Here is a 22,200-nt window from a genome sequence, read left to right on the forward strand (position 1 = left end):
TATTACTACTATTTTTTTGTCATGGGTAATTCCTTGCCAACCAGAAACTCTAACTTTCATTGCAAATCAGCTTGCTACTTCCTGTAAAGCATTTACCTGGTGGCTTGCCAGAACAAATATTTTAATGTAAAATTTAATAAATGGAACTAAAGGTATTACATCTAATTTAAAATTCCATACTGTGTAAACTATTGATATTAATGTAATTGAGTTTGTAAACAATCCATTTGTGGAAGCTAACCTTAGACACTGTATTGACCCAAAATATCTAGTGCGGCTCATCTGCAAAATGAAGCATCAATGCCTGGAATTCATTAAAAGTGTTACATGTTTAATTTTTCCTGCCCTACAGCTCCATTGTCTCGTAAAATTTTTCCTTTGATGTCCCCCACTAAAAGAATTAAAGGACTATTGTAATTGAAATGTCATCAATAATTCACAGGACCCTCCTCCACCAGCAATACATCTGATGAAATATTAATTGAGCTCCACAGACTGACAGTCTGCAGAGGAGCACTTGCCTGTAATTTGAACCACGAGTCCTGATCTTGCTGTAGCTCAGACCTGCCAAGAAGGCAATTATCTGGATGGTCTTGCCCAATCCCATCTCGTCTCCCAGAATTCCTCCTGCCTGCTGGCAGTGCAATTCCCAGAGCCACCTAACACCTGTCTGCTGGTACCTAAAACAAGGAAAAAGAAGATGGCACATGTTTGATAATACAGATCGTAACTGAAAGTACTCATGAATTAATCATTCGGCACGGTTCTTGTACTAGTTACAGTAACATGCTGGATGTGTGTTTTACATGAATGCTATATTTACTAGGTCATACATTTTTGATGCACTCAGACATTACATGTGACTTTCATTCCTTATGCAACACTAAAACATTTCTAATTAAACTGATAGTCACGGTAATTAGAGGGTATTTTATTTCACGTATATTTTAAGTGTTAAAAGCAACTTGGAAAGCTACTCTAACACAGCATTATCTTTTCAGAAAAGATGACATGTAAGTGTCTAGTAAATTATATTATTTGGAATATATACCTTGAACTAAAGGAAAAGCTTGACTTCTAAGTGCTATAGACTATACTCCACATTCAAAACTGATCACGTCTGCCAAAGTATGCTTTCTTTTTACATAAATTCATTTAATAACATTTAGCCTACTTCAATGAAGAAAAAAGCCAACAAGGCAAAATGTTTTGGAAGGCAAAACAATAGAAACTATTCCAGTGAACGGGATGCAGCAGAGCATTATTATGTGAGAGTACCAAGGCAGTTTCTACTCCCATTCACTGGAAACTGTATAAGCAACAATGTAATACATTCAAATTAAAAGAGGTAGACTAGAAAGCAAGATTTACAATGCGAAGCTAAAAAGGTGGAGGTAAGATGCTGGAGTAAGAATCACTTCAGGACATGCTTTTTTATAATGATATGAAAAAGTGAGACCAGTAGGAGTAAGACACCGTGTGTATGGGTTAAATTGAGAACAGAACAGAAAGAAATTAAGAAACAGTATATTTAAATTACAGTAAAAAATACATGTTTCAGCACTTTGGTGCCTTGTAACTTAGAGGAAAAGCAAGGTTACTCATATCATTTTCTTGATGGCATGCATTCCTGGAGTGCAAAGCACAGCAAAGAGCAATCACTGGGTGGTTTTTTTTTGGTTGGGTTTTTTTTTTTTTGTTTTGTTTTTACATAAGGATTGTTCATTTTAGGGCATTATCTTGTGTGCATTTCAAAATCTTGTTTCATTCTTTGAACAAGGATCATTCAGGACTGCTGACAGTTAATGACACCAGTGTCTACGAAGTACTATTAAAAATCAATTTATGATGAGTTCTGTATGGATTTAGAGAATGCTAAAGGAAGACAAACAAATGACTTAAGTAGTTAGAAAAAGATGATCAAAGAAGACATCTAACGGTTCAGAAATCATACTGTCTGCTGGTGTCTCAAATGCATTATACCAAGAAGCCCTTAAAAACCCTCTTTTATTAGCAATTAATTCACCTTAAAAAATGTAGCAAAAAACAACTATGAAATGGCTTGCAAGATTAGCTATAATTGGGTTAAGAGCTACCATTACTACATTTTATGAAAACAAAACATTTTCTGATGGAAATATTAAAGAACTGGCGAGAACCCTAATTCCAGTCAGAAGCTCATCCCCAAGACTGATGTCCAGCATGCCTCTTCAGAAGACAACCACTCAAGAACTTCCTGATACTGTTTTCTATTATTTCTTAGGATTACATTCAGTGCTTAAAAGCTAGCTGCATTTATAAGCATCTTTCTCTCTCCGCATTTCTCCTGAGAAAATTTCACAGTAGTGAATTAAGTTTGTGAAAAATTTTGCTCCAAGGTTATCTAAAAATGGAGAAGATGGAGGTGCTTCTTTTGCAATAATTATTGCAATAAAATGCAATAATTGCACCTATGAAAAAGTTAAAGTAACCCCCCCAATAACTTTATGGTTATATGGCGATATAATCAATTCCCTTTAATCTCATGATTTCATTGCACCAATTTTTATGGAGTTTTTTTTGTTGTTTTTTTTTTTTAACTGCAAACATACTGTAGAAGTAAAATAAAAATGTGGCCTGGTCTTCCAAAATAGTTGTTTGGACTGTATTTCACATGAACAATCATGCTGTGATGCATTCCTCAAAATTCACCACAGTAGCTAGCAGAATTTAGCTGCATTGTCACTGAGACAAAACTGCATTTCAGACGTATCAGGGAAATCTCACACTGAAAGCAAATAAAGAAGAAACCTGGTTTCTTGGTTATACAGACAGCATTCTTTCAGGCTAAGTGCAGACAGCATAAGGCAGTGTTTGTAAGTAAGTCTTGCTCGCTATGTTTGGTTTTGTTCCACAGCAGCACCAGTGGTATTCTTCCTGAATGTTCCTCAAAGCAGACAAGTATATAAGGAAGAAACAGACTGTCCACTTTCACAGGTTTACCAAAGAACAAACTTAAACGTCTACTATTTCTAGTGTCAGCTAACTTCTTCAGAATTCAATTCAACTATGCAGGAAGATCACTTACAGTATACTGCTATACGCCTCCTTGGGTCAATATACTTCCGTGTTTTGTACTAAACTTGCTCAGAACTCAAAGTTTAATACCTATTGACTATGGGCCTTCCTACATTGGAGATTTCAGCAAGACAGACGAATCATTCAACTCAATTGATCTTTCTAACCACTTCGGAAGTTTTGCCAACTGACTCATGCTTGCAGGGATACCCTTCATTAGTAAGGCTGATATCTCTAAGATTAATTTTTAGTTGTCTGCCTTATTTCAATTCCCTTGGGGTTGCTCAGACCACACATCCGTTCTCAGGATGATTACTTCTGCAGTACCTTTGCATAAACAACTGGAGACCACATACTGGCTGTGTACAGTCCTGGCAACCAAACCATTAATTCAATTCCATTTCAGAGCTAGTGCTTTCCTTCTGAGGAACTGCAGGACAACAGTAATAATTTCTCTGAGGTTAAGACTAAGTGGTCCTGTTTGAAGGGATACCACACACGCCTGTTATAAACCAAGGCTTTCTACTACACTAATTATAAGATTTTAGAGAGTTAGTTTTTAAAAGTGAAGATGTTTTTCATTGCCAACAAAAATGAATTCAAGCCTACTATGCATGAAAGTTAAGGGAGAGACTATGGATGAAGTTAACTTGTCAGCTGCTACCTTGTTTGGGCTGCCTTTTGAGTCTCACTGGGCACCATGGTCTCAAACTGAAACAGAAAGCAGCCATGTCTAAATCTGTAATCCAGCATTAAATAACTAAAGAATGAGTTGTAGAATGTTTTCCATCTACTAAAAGAATTAAGAATGCATTCTCCATATTTTAAAATTTTACTGAGCAAAAAGTTCAAGACTACCTTATAACATGAATTATAAGTAGTTACTCTGAGTAGACTTTTGAGTAGCTAAAGAAAAAGTTGTCTATATTTTTTGCTGGCAGAAAATTTCACTCACTCCACCCAATCACAGAAACACCTACATTTCTTGTTTTCATTTATCACAACTTGCCAAAACCTTGTAACCTTAAAAGAAAGCACTCATCAATAAAAGAAAGCAGTTAAAAATAGACAAGGAGAGCCTCTCGATTTGTAGTTTATCTAATACAGTATTCACATCAGCCAGTTGTTATCTGTATTTTCATGGAACTGCATTTTGTGCTTGTAACAAATTATCTTCTTTGAGCTTTGACCTGAAGCCTTTTTTAAAGAAATAATCCTACACAAACACCTGAAGTTGACGTATCATTCACTGAAGTAAAAGTTACAGCAAATGTCATCCAGAAATCACCATAACTGTTACTACTACTATCATTAACAGCATACAGCGGCATAATATTAAAACCAAAGTACACAATACATACTTAAAAAGCTTTTTGAAGAGAAATCCTGGTACTTTGAAACCCTCTTCAAATTCAGTGTCACTTTCTTCAGAAAGTTCCTCAGCTATTTGATGTTCTTTGTCCTTCCAACGTTCTTTTTTCCATCTCCTAGAGTGATACAAGAAGTTGACATTCAATAACTTCACAGAAAAGATACTATATGAAAACTACACTGAATTTTTGATCAGGTAAAAACACAACAAAAATGCATTCTCCGATGTCAGGATGTAAATAGTAATCCTTTGGAAGCGAGGATTATGCAAGTAAATTCTCACAGTATCTGAAATATTAAAAGGTGCATGCACTCCTGACTACTTAGTTATAACCCTTCAGAGTTTTATAGGTAGTTACAATTTTCTATACACAGAAATACTAATGCAATGCAATTAACAGTTAACACCATAAAAAAAAAAAAAATCTGACTACCTTGAATTCTTAAACCTCCATAAAACCCACAAAAATATCAATACAGTTTAGGTATTCCAAAGCTATATTATTACTTTAGCTAAATAGTTAACTAACTTACTTCACCTAGAGAGATGTGCAGCAGTGTATAATCTTACACAGAGGGCTCAGTTGGAAACACCACCATCTTTGGGGTGATGTGCTCTAAATCTGTTAAGCAGTCATTATTTAGAGGTTTTGAAATCAGAGTGATTTGTGGTCTGCAGCCTAATCTTATTCGGATGCTAGACAGGTTAGAGAATTACCTTCCCATCCCATCATTCCCCACCTTTTGAAAAAATACCAGAGGATCTTAACATCCAAGGAAATTATGGACTTGTGTTTTAGTGACCCAAAACCATCTACCCGTAATAGTAAAGTGTATGCTACTGCTAGCTGGGTACGTACTAACCAATCAACAGCACTTCACTGACAATTTGGGTTTTGCTGGAATTCTTCCATGAAAGTGCTATTTGCTGCAGGCACACTGAATGTGGTGTATAAACCTGACAAAATCCCTATGGAAACCGGCAAGCTATAGAACAGATGAAAAACATCCTTCTGCTACTGTTCTGGATGCAGTGCAAAAGCAGCCATATTTCATCTCATAAAAAGGCTGCAGAAGGAGACTTGATAATCTAGAATTATCTGAAATCTAAAACATGAAGACTAAAATTGTTCAGGTCCCAAAGAACTACAAATAGTAATGATGGGATGAAAAGAAGCAGATGGAAAATTCAGGCCAAAAAAGGTAAGTTAAGCCACCTAGCACTGAAATCTACTGCATTAAGCAACAAACAGTCTCCCAAGTGAGGGGCTGGAAAATTCATCTGTCCAGTCTGTTAACTCTACATTGAAGAAACCCTGGAGAACGCACTCTAGAACAGTCCTGCAGTAACTGCATGGAGAAGGGCTTAACAGGATGCAACAGCTTTCCAGTACACCTCCAGTTTCTGAAAGACGAACATTACAGGAGGGTGAATACTCAGTTTCCCTCCTGGTAACATTTTACCATTCACCCATTACACAAACGGCTTCTTGTTACCTTAGGTTGCCTCTGTAGCAGCAAAAAAAAAAAAAAAAAAAAAAAAAAAGGCAGGATAATGGATTAAGAGAGTTCTAAAAACCAAAACAAAAACCTCAACCCCCTTCCCCGAAACACACTCCATATTCTGGGAAAAAGGATTTCTGAACTATTTAAAAATGTGAGGAAATTAACTTTTTCCTCTCTTTTTAAAAATTTTTTTAAAAAGTTATTTGTCTTAATTTTTCTGTAAAGCTCTGCATTGCTTTGAAGCATTTGAAGATAAACTGCACCTAGAGGCTGACACGCAAACTGTATTTTATTTCCAGCCTTGCTACGCACCATCCAGTGTGCTTTAAGCTTATGGGCTGAGCACCTTATGTTTTCAAGCTTACTAGCCCAATTTTATCCATACCAGGAAAAAGCATAATCAAAAAAATGTTAGTTAATTTCTCACCCAAGGTTGACAATATCATCAGCTACAGAAACATAACTTAAGCAGTTTCGTTATCTGGATTTATATCCTGACCTAATTAGTCAGAAGGAGGGACACAAAGGTCACTGTTAAATTTTCTCTCAAATACCTGCCTGTAAGACAGCTACCACCCCTGGCATTTTGCACTTCCAACCTGGCAAACAAAGCCGAAGACACTATAAAACATTGCAAGCGTTGCTCCAAGCCAATTATATGTGTATCAAAGTTTTCCCCACAGATACTTGTATATATCTATGCTAACACAGGAATGAGTGTCTCCTATCTTAGACTAGCAGTCTGTTAAATGTTTAAGAAACTAACCATCACGCCCTGGAGTCTAGCAGGCAGATATGATACGTTCTAGAGGGACAGCATAAAAATGCATGTATTTTTGTTCAGTAATATAATGTTGTGCTATCAGGCACAGATGGTCAATTATTCTTCTGAGTTCCAGAAAAAGATCAACGATTCAAATTGACACATACTGACAGTCATTGCTTCAGACTGTGTCATTACTGGAACTGAGACATGTCAGAATTTGATTATCTGAGTGGATTATGACAAGACTCAAACCAAGGAAGAAAACTCCTACTTACCACACTAAAAATCAAAACAATTGCAGATTACAAAGCTTCTGAAGTGACAGCTAGGTAAAGAATTGTCATGGTTTAACCCCAGCTGGCAACTAGGCACACTACAGCCGCTTGCTCACTCCCCTGCAATGGGTCAGGGGAAAGAATCAGAAGAGTAAAAGTGAGAAAACTTGTGGGCTGAGACAAAGACAGTTTAATAAGTAAAGCAAAAACCGTGCATGCAGGCAAAGCAAAACAAGGAATTCATTCACCACTCCCCACAGGCAGGCAGGTGTTCAGCCATCTCCAGGAAAGCAGGGCTCCATGGTGTAATGGTTACTTGGGAAGACAAACACCATCACTATGAACATCCCCCCCACTTCTTCCCCCAGCTTTATATGCTCAGCATGACGTCATATGGTATGGAATATCCCTTTGGTCTGTTGAGGTCAGCTGTCCTGGCTGTGTTCCTTCCCAACTTTGTGTGCACCCCCAGCCTACTCGCTGGTGGGGTGGGGTGAGAGGCAGAAAAGGCCTTGACTCTGTGTCAGCACTGCTCAGCAATAACGAACACATCCCTGTATTATCAACACTGTTTCCAGCACAAATCCAAAACACAGCCCCATACTGGCTACTATGAAGAAAATTAACTCTATCCCAGACAAAACCAGCAGAAGAATCCATATTAAATTCAAGCAAGGCAATAACGTGTACAAGAGTTTGCTTCTAATTCTATATTCCAATATGAATTGCCACTAGCCAACACTGGGGCTTCAGTCTCCCCTGGGAAGAAACAGATTGCCCTCTAGTGTACGTTAGAAAAAGCGATCCAGAAACAACCAGGATGAAACGTTTCTGAGATTAGCTCGTAGCTGGCAAGGAATTTAGGCAAGTCACCTTAATATAACTACCATATTTTCTGCAAGAAGTGTGATCAATATAGGGATTTCTCTCAAAATTATTAGATATCTAGAAAATACGTATGTCTAGAATTTGAACTAATAAATCCCATACCGAATTTTCCTAAAGAAAAGTTTCTCTCATACATGCTCTGTCTGTTACTTTACTGAAGTGTATAATTACACAAGCTGTAGTATTGAAGACTCTGGTACTGCATTTCTTCTGAAGGTCAGGAGGTTTTTTTGCCCTCAATCACCAGTTTAAAGAAAAAGCAGTAATTTATTGTTACCACTAGCAACTTTCAAAGTTTGAAGAAGCTATTCAGTTTTTGAAAGGCTGTGAACTTAATATAAGACACTGTATTAAGATATACTAACCTAAAATTTCATTATTTTCTTTAAAAAGTGTAAATATCTAAATGGCTGAAGCAATGAGAGGACAAACACTATCTGCTAGACCAGATTAGTCAGTTGGTCAGTCTGGTCTTGTACCTTTCTCCAGAAGTCAAACTTTGGAGGCAGAAACAGCAGTAGCTCATGTTTGACTTAACTACATAGTAACATATTGACCATTTGGTCAATATATTTCTTACACACCTCAGTTAAACATCATTAGTATGCCTAAACAATCAGAAAATACAGGTTTTACCTTCATTTTTCACCAAGGTATCTTGAAAATAAAAGCATGATCTTTGAGAAATCTGTTTTATGTTGTCCACGGTCACTGACATAAATACATTTTTATCCTAAAGGTGCAGTATGAAAGCCATATATCATACAATTAAATCTTTCTTAATATAAAAATGCATTCAGATACTAAGCCCATTTCCCACTTATTGCAATACCCTAGAAAGAAATTCTGCATCCAAAACAGCAATGAGCACAATTTGATTTAAAAAAAAAAAAAAAATACAGTCAGGAACCAAGCTGAGTGTTTAATATAGTGTGCATTTGTGAAGCACAATATGTTTTCTATTTTAGACAGCTAAGAATCCCTTACAGATTATTCTAATTTGCTAAATTGAAGCATTCAGCATTACTTTTCTGATCTAACTTTTTATGGTCTATATGGGTAGATTTAATTGTTACGTCCTAACAGATAAAATACATGCAGTTAGTACCACAAGTCTCCATAAGTAAATCAAGACTGATGTAGACAATTACACACTTGAGCTGAGAATGAAAGGTGTACTCAGCAAGTGAGCCAAAAATATATCTTCATTTGTGTCTTGGCTTTGTCATTTTAAAGAGCAGTTAGGATGCTCTCAGAAAGTATCTTTCAGGAAAGGTAATATTTAATCCTTTTTTAATTTATAACTCTGAAACATCAAGAGATTCAGTGACTCAGATACTTCAAAGAGAGCTAGCACATGAAAACTGATCTGATTTGAGAAAAACTTACATTTAAGCGAATTTTTTTTTTTTGTTTGATTCTTTGTATCAACTGCTTTGCGCACTGATAGCCATAACTTCCAGCTACTCAGCTGCTTTGATGTCACTTGGGACACACGGAAAGAAGCAGTTTTCCTAGCCTTGCCTCTGAGCACTTAACAGCAATTGAATGAAGAGCTATTCAAACAACTGTACTCCACAAACTATACAGAACACACAAAACACAGATATGGCACTTATCTCCCATAACGTGACATATAATTCCTTCCTTGAAACAGCAGACAGATACATACTACAATGCTACAGGAACAGTGACCATACTACTGTTAATCTTTTGTTTTGACTCCAAGCTATTACCTTATGCAGATACTGTATTACTGATGCCAGTAATTAACTACATATAAACAGCAAAAATTACTTTTTTATACTCATGCTTTGCATTTTAATTCATGCAAAGGAAAACTTTAATTAATATACAAAAAAAAAATTTTGATAAGTTGCAGTTTCCACATCTGTAAGGTCTTGAGAATAATACAAGAAAACTATGCAACAGTTTTCTTGTTGAACACAGAAAAGGTTTCTTTTCTATGCATTTAATGCACACACAAGTTTATTTTGTGATCCTAGGTAAAAGGAGCTGAAAACAGGTGCATTTTCACTTATTCCATAGTCTTCAAAGAAACTGGCTCTGCCATGACGTGACCATTACACCAGGCAGGAGGCAACAGGTTAAGATTCCACCAGTGCCAATTTTCAACACTTTAGACCAAGATGGTCACTATTGAGTGAGACAGAACATACATGGATAACGTACCTGTTGATGGGGATAAAGTCTTTGAGACCTTCAGCACCATCCTAGAGGCTGATTACCTAATCCTCTGGGTTCAGCAGGTAACAGCCAGTATGAAGGACAGTTGGGAATGGTGAGACACTATTTTTCACTGAATCTTAAATTTATCTTTTAACTGCTTGACTGTATCCTACTTATTTACCTTACTCTTCATAACCCTAACGTTTCTTGCACGCTATGATTTACCTTAGATGTTAACCTTTTCAGAACAGAAGACTCCCCCCTTTGCGTGTCTGCACAGCAACATGGCTCCCGTAACAGTAACTAGAGAAAAGCAAGACCCAAGCAAGGGAAAAGAACTGAAATTACTGACAGCATGAGCTGAATTCTGTATAGCTAACTTTTACTTTTTCACGTTCCACTGATCACATCTTGCCTTGAATGACTAGGCTGACCACTGCAAGCAGCAGTGGTCAAGGAAAAGAAAGAGCTGGGTGCTCTCCTGCCTGCCCTGTTTACTGAGAAAACACCAGCTCCTGTTCTGAAACAGTCTCTTGTTCTAGCGACGCTTTGCAGTCCTGCAGTTAGCTAATTATCATGCTTTAACAACATCACTGTATTTTCCCCTTGACAAAGACCAATCTCTTCAAGTCCCATCTCTGAAAAATTTTAATGTAAAGGAAACTAATTTTCAATCTTTAAGAGCATAGGACTGTATTTGGCACCAGGCACAAGACTACATGTTCAGAAGACTAAAGTAATCCTAAAGGATTTTCCCTTGCCTCTCTCAGGGGTAAAATATACCATAATCTCACTCATTCATTTGCATTCAAAAGTAAAACTGACATGAAACAAGACATAAATGTAAGCAAATGACAGCATTTCTATAGCATTCTTAATATGTTTCTTAATTCACTACATTTTATTTTCTCATGGCACTTCCCATAATGAAGATTACCTGGGGGTGTCAGCATAAAAACGTCAATGTGGACAGCTGCAGCTTAACAGCCACAATAACTGTAGCTATGAAATTTTTAAGAGACATAGTGTTTTGGTAGCGATTACAGTTATTGATATTTCTAAAATTCATTTAGGCTTTTATTGTAACTTTCGTAACCAAAAGAAATGTAGTCTATGATATGACTTTGCTAAGGATAAATTGTCACAATCTTAACGTTATTAAAAAATGTGTTTGAATGAATTTAAATTGTGAGTCATATTAAAACTTTCAATCAAAATAAATTACTCCTGATGAAAACACTGAATTAAAAATGATTTAATATTGGTCTAATTTAAATGTGAAGAGTACAGTTTTATTCAATGAAATAGTAAATATTTTACCAATTAAGTACAATTAATTTTTGTTAATGCATCCAATAAAAAACTTATTTCTTTTTGACCCTTTGGACATTGTTCAGATTAGCCTCTTGCCAAAATCTTCTATTCAGAAGCAATAAACTATGCTTTAACTTTGTAAAGTATTATCCTGGGATTGCAAACCTATTGTCTTATGTCAGCGCCTGATCTGCCTTTGTAATCTGGTTATGCAAAGGTGAAGTTGGGCTCTTCCTGCTTTGTTACCAGTCATTCTACAACTGTGAGTACCTCTGCTATCAGAGGATACCTCTTCCTCCACAGCAGCTCAGGCTCTCACCACAGAGAAGAGATGGTGTTTATACCTCTACTTCTTGACCGTTTCTCTGATACAGCTCCATTTACATCCATAAGGTTTTATATTTCCATAGAAGCATAAAAATCGAGTCTCCCAGGCATTAACCAAGTTCCTATGCTAAGCCTTACCACTGCATCAACAACTCTTCGCTGGCTGCCCAAGTATCTATTCTTCCTTTCACTCTAGAGCAGCTGTTTTCACATTGGAATCCATGATTTTCTAGAGGACTATAAAACTACTTGAAGGACATTCAATAAAGGTAATTAATTAAAAGTAAGCATGCTATCAACAAGCTGAAGTTCATTATATGAAGCTCAACACTTCTACTAGAAAAGAGACAACATGCCAGTGGTTAGAGAACAATTAAAACAAACAAAAAAACCATTTTGGTGATCTTGATCTTTTGACTCCTGGTATGTGCACAAATGCTTCTTAACTTCACTGGCATGTCTAGTTAGCATTTTCACAGCTTAATAAATTACATGTCACTTCGTTGCCGCTTCAAAATGTTTTCCAGGCAGTTGTGAAAATAGAAACATTGATCAGTCTTACTGTTCGGAGCAAAACAGCTATGCTATCAGTAGAGAAAACATCTCAACAGCACACGGTCACTACAGAGAGATCATCAACACACAGGTTATAAAAATTTCATAAATCACAGATTAGCACGAGGTGTTTCAGCTGCCACTTTCAAAAATAACTGGTGTTCTTAGCTGTATTTCCTCACCTAACATACCAGTTTATTTACTAGAAGATGCTGATCCTCCTTAGAAACCTTACTCAGTTTACAACTTTAGGTCATCATAGCAACAGAAAACACCACTACTTCCACCATTGTCACTATTTCTTTAGTTAAGGATGTAAGGATGTTTTTACCCTCACTCTCATGACAAACAAAGAGGAAAATCACTGTCAAACAGAGCATCTCTTTTTAGACTTTACTAACAGAAATATAAATGTCCAGTTTTCATTACTTATGTCTTCTAATATGTTATGCAAGAGATATCATGTGCTAATAATCAAATAATATAGATATTGTCCTTTCCAGTATAATTTTTTTGAAGTTTAAATTAAAAAGATACTTTTAATATTGATTTTTCAAATAAACCTGTTAGCCATATAAATTACATATAATTGCCTTGTATTTCAATAAACTAACAGATTCTACGAAACCAGTATGTAACTATCATTTATTCAAACGATTTCTTCTTGACTAACACTTACTTAAAGATGAAAACTAAGCAATGCATTCCATCCCAAATCAAAAGTTTCTCAGTGGAAAAATGCCATCCCTCTGAAGAGAGAGGGCGTTGTCTGTCTGCACTGTAATTTTGCCATCAAACAGAAGACTTTTTTTTTTTAAGATAGGTATATGATCTATAGACAAACGCAGTACTTAAGTATAAAGCTGCCAAGTAATACGTTGTTTCATATATACTCCATTTTGGGCATATTCACAGTTATGCAAACAAAAAACCACACTGACACACAAATAGCTTATTACTGAAGGACATATAACAATCAGAAAAATTTAACAGCAAAGTCCTTGCAATTAAGAAGTATGTCTGACTTCTTTTGGAAGGCTATGATGATTTTGTCTTGTTTTCCTTACTTCAGTTCCTAGCACGGTATTACAGACACTGCCCTTTGCACATTCAACATCATTTGTTAACCGTACTAATAAAAGTACCTAGGACTAACCTTATTCTCTGTTTATAATAGTCTTCATCTCCATCGTCTCTCCATCTTTTTACTTTGCGCTTCCCCTGTGTATGCTCCTCTTCCTCAGAGCTTGGAAAGAAGTCAGCATCATCTTCAGCTTCTTTAAAATCTCTCTTCACTGAGTATTTTCTTTTTCTTGACAAATTTCTGAGTTCATAATCAGAATCATTCTCTACATGAGAAGATGCCTGCTCTTCCTCCTCTGCTGCTTCTGGATCAAAGAGCTCCTCATCAGGTACATACTCAGACTCTCCACTATCATCCTCCTGTTCATGCCTGAGCTTCTTGGGCTCCAGATATTTCTTTTCTTTTGGAATCCCTGTCTTTGACTGAATTTCAAGGGCATGCTTCTGAAGTTTTCTCATGTGTTTTTTTAAGCGCTTGTCTGTTTTTGACAGGGCTTTACCCCTTTTTTCCTTTGTAGTAGATGCGGGAGCTACACACTGAACATTTTTGGCTTGTGCTTTCTTCTTTGCTCCTTTGTGAAGGGATAACTTCTTTCTTTCAGATGACAGCTTAGCTTGGTCTGCTAAGTACTTCTCAAAATCAGATGCTTCATTTAGTATTAATCGTCGTGTCTTCCTCTCTGGCTTCTGAGGTATTTTAGTTCCAAATGGAGTCATCTGGCCAGTACGAATAAGCTCCTCCCACTCTGTTTCCTGAACAGGCATAAGCATACTGCCAAGACATGATGGACCAGGTTCTACAACAAAAATCAGAACGTCCAGCATGTCTTTAACATCTTCTGAATAACTCAAACACAATTTTGTTTTTTTCCCCCAACTTTATGTGCACTCAGTTCAGTTTTTATATACAACTTAAAAGTCCAAATTATCAATACACATAATACTTTAAGTTCAAAAAAGGCAAAACCCAACAAAACAGAAGGCCAAAAAAGTCAGACTAACTTTTACTTCAAACTACTTCTCTGTCTTCACACAGGAAACATTACACATACCATCAAAATGCAAATACTTCTGAAACAACATACAGCGGCAAGAACTATCATAAAATGACAGTCCTCCATGGCACATGAACTCTAATGTGCTCCCTATGCTATCAATTCAACCCATGTCACCATGTTTAGTGCAAGAAACCACTGCATTCCTACATGCAGCAACATCATCCATTTCTATTTTTATTATTCATTTTTCACTCCTACTCATAAGCTTGAAATTTGACATTTTTATTACCACACCAAGACAGATACAAATCTTACAAAACATAAAAGACTGTCTTGTCACATGCTTCAAAAAAAAGAAAACAAATGCCATCTTCCAACTCTACAATAATAATATTAAAAGTCAGAGTGGCTGCACAGCACCTTGCCATAAAAGAGCACTTCAGTTAAAGTGCTTACACAGTTACTAGAAATATTAACACAAACTGTAATTTGGTGTTTGAAACCAAAGAGAGGGAAAAGCTCTTGAATTCAGGAAGCTGAAAGGGAATTCCAGCCTGAAATCTATTATTAGGGTCCAAAATTTCAGAATAGCTGTACCAGAATTGCCTGCACAGCTTGCTACTGTATATGGTCCCACTTAAAGTACTGTATTTATCACCAGAACATGTTTAACAAGTAACGATGATGCATCAGGCATGAAACTCCTCCCTCTCTACCCCTTCAGTTTCCCAAACTACTGGAACTGCTCAACTCCATTTCTTCTGCCTTGGACTCCATTCACTTCCTAGTTACATTTCATCACACTGGGTGCCTGAGTTTTACTGCATGAACACATTCAAAGAAAAAGGATTAAAGAAGCTTTTCTATTAAGAAAAGTTTACTGAGGTTTTGAGTCCAGTAAGTTTTGCTGAATCAGGAGAGAAGCATGAGATCTGCGAGATCTAGAATCCACTCCAGCCGCATCTGCGATGGACAAGTAGCACAAAGAGTTTACACCTCTGCAAACAACAATATAACGCAAAGGTGATGTGCAGATGTCAATGGGGTCCCAAACTTGACCTGCAGAATACTGCAGATTAGTGACTGCCACCAAGACGCAGCCAAGCTGGAGTTACAAAATCCAAGCTCAGTTTGCAGACAGCAGTGAGAAAGAAAACCTAGTGAAACACTGAGAGAACAAATATACTGCTTTGGAAGAAGCCTTATTTTTATTTTTTTTTAAAACCACAGTGCAGCCTGAAAAAGAGAAGCACTTCTCCCTTCCATTTCTAGTGATACTTCCCAACAGTAAGAAAAAACAATTTTGTAAATGCTGATTGATAGCATCCAGCATATAAAGTGTAATTCAATCATGATGTTAGTCATCTTTATCAAATTAGCTGTGAAAAAATGTTAGGATTTCCAATTTATTAAGCCCAATACTCTAACGTGCCTCAGCCATCCCTACTGAGCTGAACACAGATTAACATCCATTTTTTAAAACTTCCCACATGAATATACCAAGATCTGCAAATCTGCAGGTGCAGAAAATAAGACTTCTTAACTCTCTCTTTGAAAGCAAACCACTGAAATGTATTTCCTTATTGGCAAAGAACTTACAAAGTAGCTTCAAACAAAAAAAGGCATTATATCAAAGTAGAACAGAACTTTGAACCTTCTCCCATACCTTCATCTTCCTCAAATTCAATCTCATTTACTTTATCAAGAATGTCTGTTCCACCAAGAATTGCTTGGAGACGCTTTTGTTTTGCTTTGATCTTCTTTAGCTGTTGCTCCTTGAATGACAAGCAGATACATAGTTTAATTTTTAATCTGGTTCATAAACTTGCTATCCTTTTAAATAAGACTTAAATTACTACATTTGCAGTATTTTCCACCAGAATCTCATATTCAAATGTTCATAGCATCACAAAAGTAGTGCAAAAAAGTGTCACCACAGTATCTGTAGGGCTCCAACCCACAGAACACACACAATTTTGTGTGCACAATCATCTTACAATATGCATATAGTAAGATCAGATTGTTTATACACACAAATTTCACGTACACATTATGCATTTTTATGTACATCTTTTGAGGTCATTTTATGGAGGTGTTGATTCTAGTGAAGGAAGCCCATCAAGTGGATTACTGAAATGCACAGAGAACACCAAAAGATTTGTTCATGATTTGCAAGACTGAGTTAACGGTTAACAAGTGACTAAAAACAGCTATAAGATTTATTTACCACAAGTTTTGGAATGTTTTGTTAGAAAGAAACTAAAATTGTAAATCAGTCGTCATCCTAACATATGTTTGTACACAGTTAATTCAGCAGTCGTCACAGCTAGTTTAACAGCAAAAACTACAATATGAAATGACTGTTAAAAAAATAAGTGAAAAAATCAACATTACAGATGCCATAATAAGTATAGTTTATTACTGCTATGAAAATAATTCATAGCTAGCTCTTCTGTTACACCTTTTATCTGACTGTAATATCCTCAACTGTATACTTACTGGTGACACTGATTCCTTAGTGTTGCTCACTTTCATTTATGAAACAAAAATTCCAGCCCGTAAAACAAGACATAGGCAATGTAACTTTCCACATTTGTAACTTCATTCTTTGGAAATATTTTCTAACCTAGAGGTGCACATACTTCCATAAAAATCAAGTTCACAGCAAAATGAGCAATTTTTTTTTTCTTTTTGGTGAAGAACAGTTCACTAGCCTGCCCACGTCTTCATGCAAGACTTTTCAAACCACAAAGGGTAAGTATATTCCTGTATGGTACAATGTACTATCTCCTGTGTATGCACTATTATCCTTGCTACCAGAGTACTTTATATCATAATACACTCCCTGTATGACAGCTCTAAGGAAACAGCTGTCTTGTACCAGTTCTTAATTTCCCATTTGTCTCAGTAACAGAAGAATTCAGTCGTCTTTAACCACTTTTTTAAAATACTACAAAAGGAAGAGTACTAAAAGGCACTTCTCCATGGAAAAAGTAGCTCAAGACCAGCTTTAAATACACTGCCTGCCTCCAGAACACTTGAGGTTATCAGGACCACCTTTACAGATTAGTTTTCAATCAGGGATTTATTTTTACACTTCAAGGACTGTTAGATGTGGCTAACATTGAACTTGCAATGAGGTCTGAACTTCCTCCGCAACTAACTTGCGTAATTTACTTCAAGTCATATGAAAACAAGCAAAATATACTGTCCAATTACATGATCGCTCTTCACTTGTAAGTCTGGTTTAATGCATTTCTTCCCACTGCTTCCAGCTACTTGTTCCTAGTCCTGTACCACTGCTCAGTACTGTCCCCCTCACTCTCTTAACTGGCCAAATTGTGAGCACAGTGTTATCCAAGTTGCTGAAATGATCAAGGTTAAAAACCAAAGAACTGAATGAGTCAGTGGGAAATGGCCTGAGACTGCGAATAAGTGTCTGAAGGCAAAGGACAGTAAGTTTTTCAGTCAGGTTTATCATTAGAGAAAATATTAGAGTGCATTTCCATCAGATGGTGAGCTGATCAAAGTGCTACATTCCTGAAGAGAGGAAGTTTCTCGTTTTTCAAATCTCCTTCTTCCTATTCACAGCTGTATAGGTCTATTGCTTAGATTACCTTGATGCCTGGTAGATTGCTCTACAAGGTCCTTCAAATTACTACTCTGGCAGAAAAAAGCCAGAGCAGTTTCTGCCAAATCAATGAGTTAAAATGGCTCACAGAAGGGAATGATGTGTACTGGTACAAGAAAGATACAGACAACGAAAGAGGATTAAGGAAAGGAAGGTAGCGAATGAAGACCAGGAGAACTGAGACTTAGATCAACTATTGCATCATACCCTAACAATGCTTTGCTGATTCTCCAAATACTACTGGAAGGGATTTAATTAAATTAATGCAAATCAGTCTTCTGAGCAGATCCTGGAATTTCAGTTTCACAGCTTCTTCTGAAACTTAGAATTATTAAAAAAAACCTCTCGCTTTCTCATCTTTAAATTCGTTATTTACATGCTTTAAATGGTGTAATTTTATACCAAGAACCGACTCTGAACTATGTAATTAAGCAAGAATTACATCACATAATCCAAACCTTAAGCCAAAATACAAGATAAGTATTGTCAGCAGGAAGTTAATGCAATCCAATCACCTTGTTATATTTTTGCCGTTTTACAGAATCTAGTTTTCTGTTTATATCTTTGTTGTCAGCAGCTTGAGGTGAAAGTTGCTCAATAATTTTGTTTATTTGTTTCAGAGATGTTGTACATGATCTGAAAAAACAAGAAGATTGCAATGTACTAGCCAACTCTAGACAGAAAAATAGCACATTCTTGATTCAGACAACTTAGAAATTCCAAGAGATTTAAGGTAAGATTAAAAAAAAGTCTAAAGGCAAGTTTCTAAATAAGCATCTTATATTTAAACAACACTGACTAACCATTTTGAAAAGTTGTACATCATAAAATATTTTTAAACAAGATTTTAATACTATAATTCCAAAGGCAAGGAAACTGAACAAACCACTACAATATTTAGTACTCAAAAGTTACAAGTCTTATGACCATAATAAGCAAGCGATAGTGGTTGCTTTTATTATTCAAGGCAAACAAAACGCAAACCAAAAATCTAAATAGGAAATCCCATGTTTTCATTTTCTAAAACTGTTTTAATAGTTTGATGCCATTATATAAGGAAGCCTATTTCTTTTACCTTTACAACGTCTCTTATACAAAGAATAGATTACAAGATACAAAAACAGTTTCAGGAAGACAGACTAGCTCAAAGAATTAACAGCATGTCAACATTAAACTTTCCTTACTCATACACTACCATTTTTCATGTTTCCATATACAAGATGAAATTCAAGTTGACCCACATACGATGACCTAATATCACCTGTTTCTGCTGTTGAATTCGTTTGCAAGGAAGGAGGCACTGGCCCACCATCAGAAGCAACAAATCTAGCTTTGTTGATTCAAATAGCAGAGTATTTCATAAGGATACACAAATTAGCATCTCAAAGCATTATGAAAAGTGTCAAGGAAAACTCTTTACAACACCTGCAAAGAGGCCACTATTCCCCTCATGTGCAAAGAAAAGCACTACATAAGTCTCCGCAACTGTCGGGGGAAATTGTTGGGCCAACATTTCTCTCCAACTCTAATCTGGGTTCTACCACTGTTCTCCTAAGAGATGTATTCTACCAGTTCCCCAGCTTCACTGCCATCTTCACTTCTCCATTCTCTTTCAAGACTTTTGAACCATCCCAACCCCTTTCTCAGTCTTCTGTTTTGTTGCTTTGAAGTACAACATCCTCTTGCAAGTCTCCCACCTTTTGGCTCTTGCTTCCTTGGCCCAAAGGTCTCTTGATATCTACCGCTACTGTACTCTTCCATAAAACTTTATTTAGCAGGACTGCAGGATTTAAACAGGATTTAACTTCAACCACTTTTTATTCTCCTCCTTCTGCTTAAATTTGTGTGTATATTATAGAATCATCCAGCTTCTGCCATGAACTCTGTGTCAACTACTCAAAAACCACTTCTTGCCTGATTTTACCTCCACTCATGCATTCACTGTGTTACAGGACTTTAACCAACTTTATCATGCTCTACTCATAGGTCTTTACTTTTGTTAGTACCCCTACTCAACAAGCCAGCCATATCTCAGCTAATTTTCTCCAAAATCAACTTTCAGACTTGCACATTACATCTTATAGGGAAGACGTTCTACACGTCTGCAGAAACCATTTGCACCCCATCATGTAAATCTCATTTTATGACTTTAAGTGGAAAGTGAAAATAGAGGGGTAAGAAAAATCATAGGATGCTTCTTAAAGAAAAGCAGGAAAATATCAACTGACAGTGCCGTGTGCCACTCTTTCAATAACCACATAATCTAACTGCAATGGTTACACTGCTCTATTACTGCTTTTAATGAGCATCTTAGTCATTACCTCCTGCTGTTACATAGGATCTGAAATTAGGTTCCAGTTTTGCAAACTTACTGAATTTCATATCTCCACACCCAAACTGGAAAGTTAATGAAGTGCATAAAATTAAGCATATGCTTATTCATAACAAGAGACCTAGGTGAGAGTGCACATAGGTACTGGAAGCCTACAGCACTCTGGAGTACTAAAAACCAACATTAATGCAACACAGTGAAAGATGCATGGGTAGAATTATTTACCTGCAGTAGTTCACACAGTAACTCTACAGTGAAACTAGAAACAGAAAGGGAGATCCAACATCAAAACTCAGAAGATTTGTGGCTCCTATCCTTCAAAGTCTTCTCCTATCAATATACCATGTTAATTAATGACAGCTTAAAAGAATCAAATGCTTAAGTACTTCATACAAGCACTTGTGATAAGGTTGTTTTTGTAGTACACTCATGATATGGAGTCATCCAAGTTACAGCAAGCATATAACCAAAAGCAGATAACCCCATGAACCATACAGAATTGAAGAAGTGGCACTTTTTCTGACTATAACTTTGAATAACAGAGTATAGTGCAGTTCTCCACTGCCCAGAAAACAGACATGCATCTTGGTAAGGTAGGAGACAAACATGAAAAAGGAGATGCGCCATCCTCTACTGCCTTGATGCATGACTGAATTAGCCAAATAAGAGCAATGAAGCATTGCTCTGATGTGAAAAATATTTTCTCCTTTTTGAAAAGATGGGTGACTCAGAAGAGTACATGTGATCTAGTGCTTTCAAAACATCTTCTCATCTTCCAGCTTTTAAAAACATGAGACACTGAGCCTCATTAGATAGTCAGTAACAGAAAGGAACAGTAAGAAATGACACAAAATTTACCTTAAGTCATCCAGCACTGACTGATACTCTTTTTCCGCATCAGCTATTTTTGTTGCTTTATTAGCTTCATTAATTGCATTATCTACTTGCTGAAGAACTCCTTGCTCCAATACATCCTGGTCATAGACATCAACTCCTAAACCTTTGAGCTCAGCAGCCTGTGCACTATATGAGATGGACTGAATCTGCTGCCTGTTGATCTGTAAAAGGGGTTGTCCTCTCCTGGGCACCTCCAAAGGAGCAGCCGTGGAAGTGGATGACTGACTGGCAGAGTTGGGAACTCTAATACTATTGCCCAGGTCACTGTTACAAACGCCATTTTCTTGTTCAATTCCCAATTGCTCAGCATTATGCATGCAATTATTGCTTGAAGTAGTACCAGGGTCCTGCTCTTGCATACTGTCTGGCAGGTGCCTGTTGTCCGTTGGCATCCTCTGCTCAAAGAGCAACAAAAAAGAACCACATCATCATAAGAACATTCACACGCATAAAGATTGTGCCTCAATAAAAGTAAGCAAAACAATAAGCATGTTTGTTTATGAGAAATTCTTGTTTCAAAACACCTAGTAGTCCACTCCTCCGTAAGTCCTTCCCCCCAAAGGATTCTCCACACTAATTGCCACAATCAAAAGGAAAAAGTGGCCAAAACTTCTTAAAGGCAACTATATGGAATACTCCTGGAAGATGCTGATATCAAGACGAAAAAACCCAACCTTTAAAAATTACTCTCCCTGCCAGACAGTGAACTCAATCTTGTGTGTAAATTGTCATGCTCCAGAAGACTATGACATAATAAAAGCATACGCAACCTAACATAATCAAAAGCGAAAAAGACAAGTTTCTGAAACAGGGTAAGATTTGCCAGTGAAAGCACTGATGAGAACAGTTGGCTGTAGCTTTAGTTTGAGAATTCATCTTGGAAGCAGAACATAAAGCATCTTAGCTGTTAGGAAGCTAACACTGAATTGACTTACCAAGGCAAGCCTGGAGCTAGTACTGTTTGGAGCCTTTAGCGTAAGCCTGTCTTCTGAAAGGATGTATTTATCAAC

General features: G+C 36.7%; 1 protein-coding gene across 1 annotated transcript in view; it reads right to left on the reverse strand.

Annotated features, from left to right (window-relative positions):
• Window positions 1–21,640, reverse strand: part of ERCC6 (ERCC excision repair 6, chromatin remodeling factor) — a gene marked incomplete at both ends in the record, with an annotated part of 45,910 nt that extends 24,270 nt beyond the window's left edge. Inside the window, 7 exon segments of the mRNA XM_082002464.1 lie at window positions 518–680; window positions 4,419–4,544; window positions 13,406–14,129; window positions 15,997–16,105; window positions 18,477–18,597; window positions 21,152–21,594; window positions 21,596–21,640. Coding sequence (XP_081858590.1) covers window positions 518–680; window positions 4,419–4,544; window positions 13,406–14,129; window positions 15,997–16,105; window positions 18,477–18,597; window positions 21,152–21,594; window positions 21,596–21,640 — 1,731 coding nt within the window.
• Window positions 21,641–22,200: the final 560 nt, after the last annotated feature.

Source organism: Phaethon aethereus (genome assembly GCF_964289735.1).
Source record: "Phaethon aethereus genome assembly, chromosome: 7".
Classification (NCBI taxonomy): Eukaryota; Metazoa; Chordata; class Aves; order Phaethontiformes; family Phaethontidae; genus Phaethon; species Phaethon aethereus.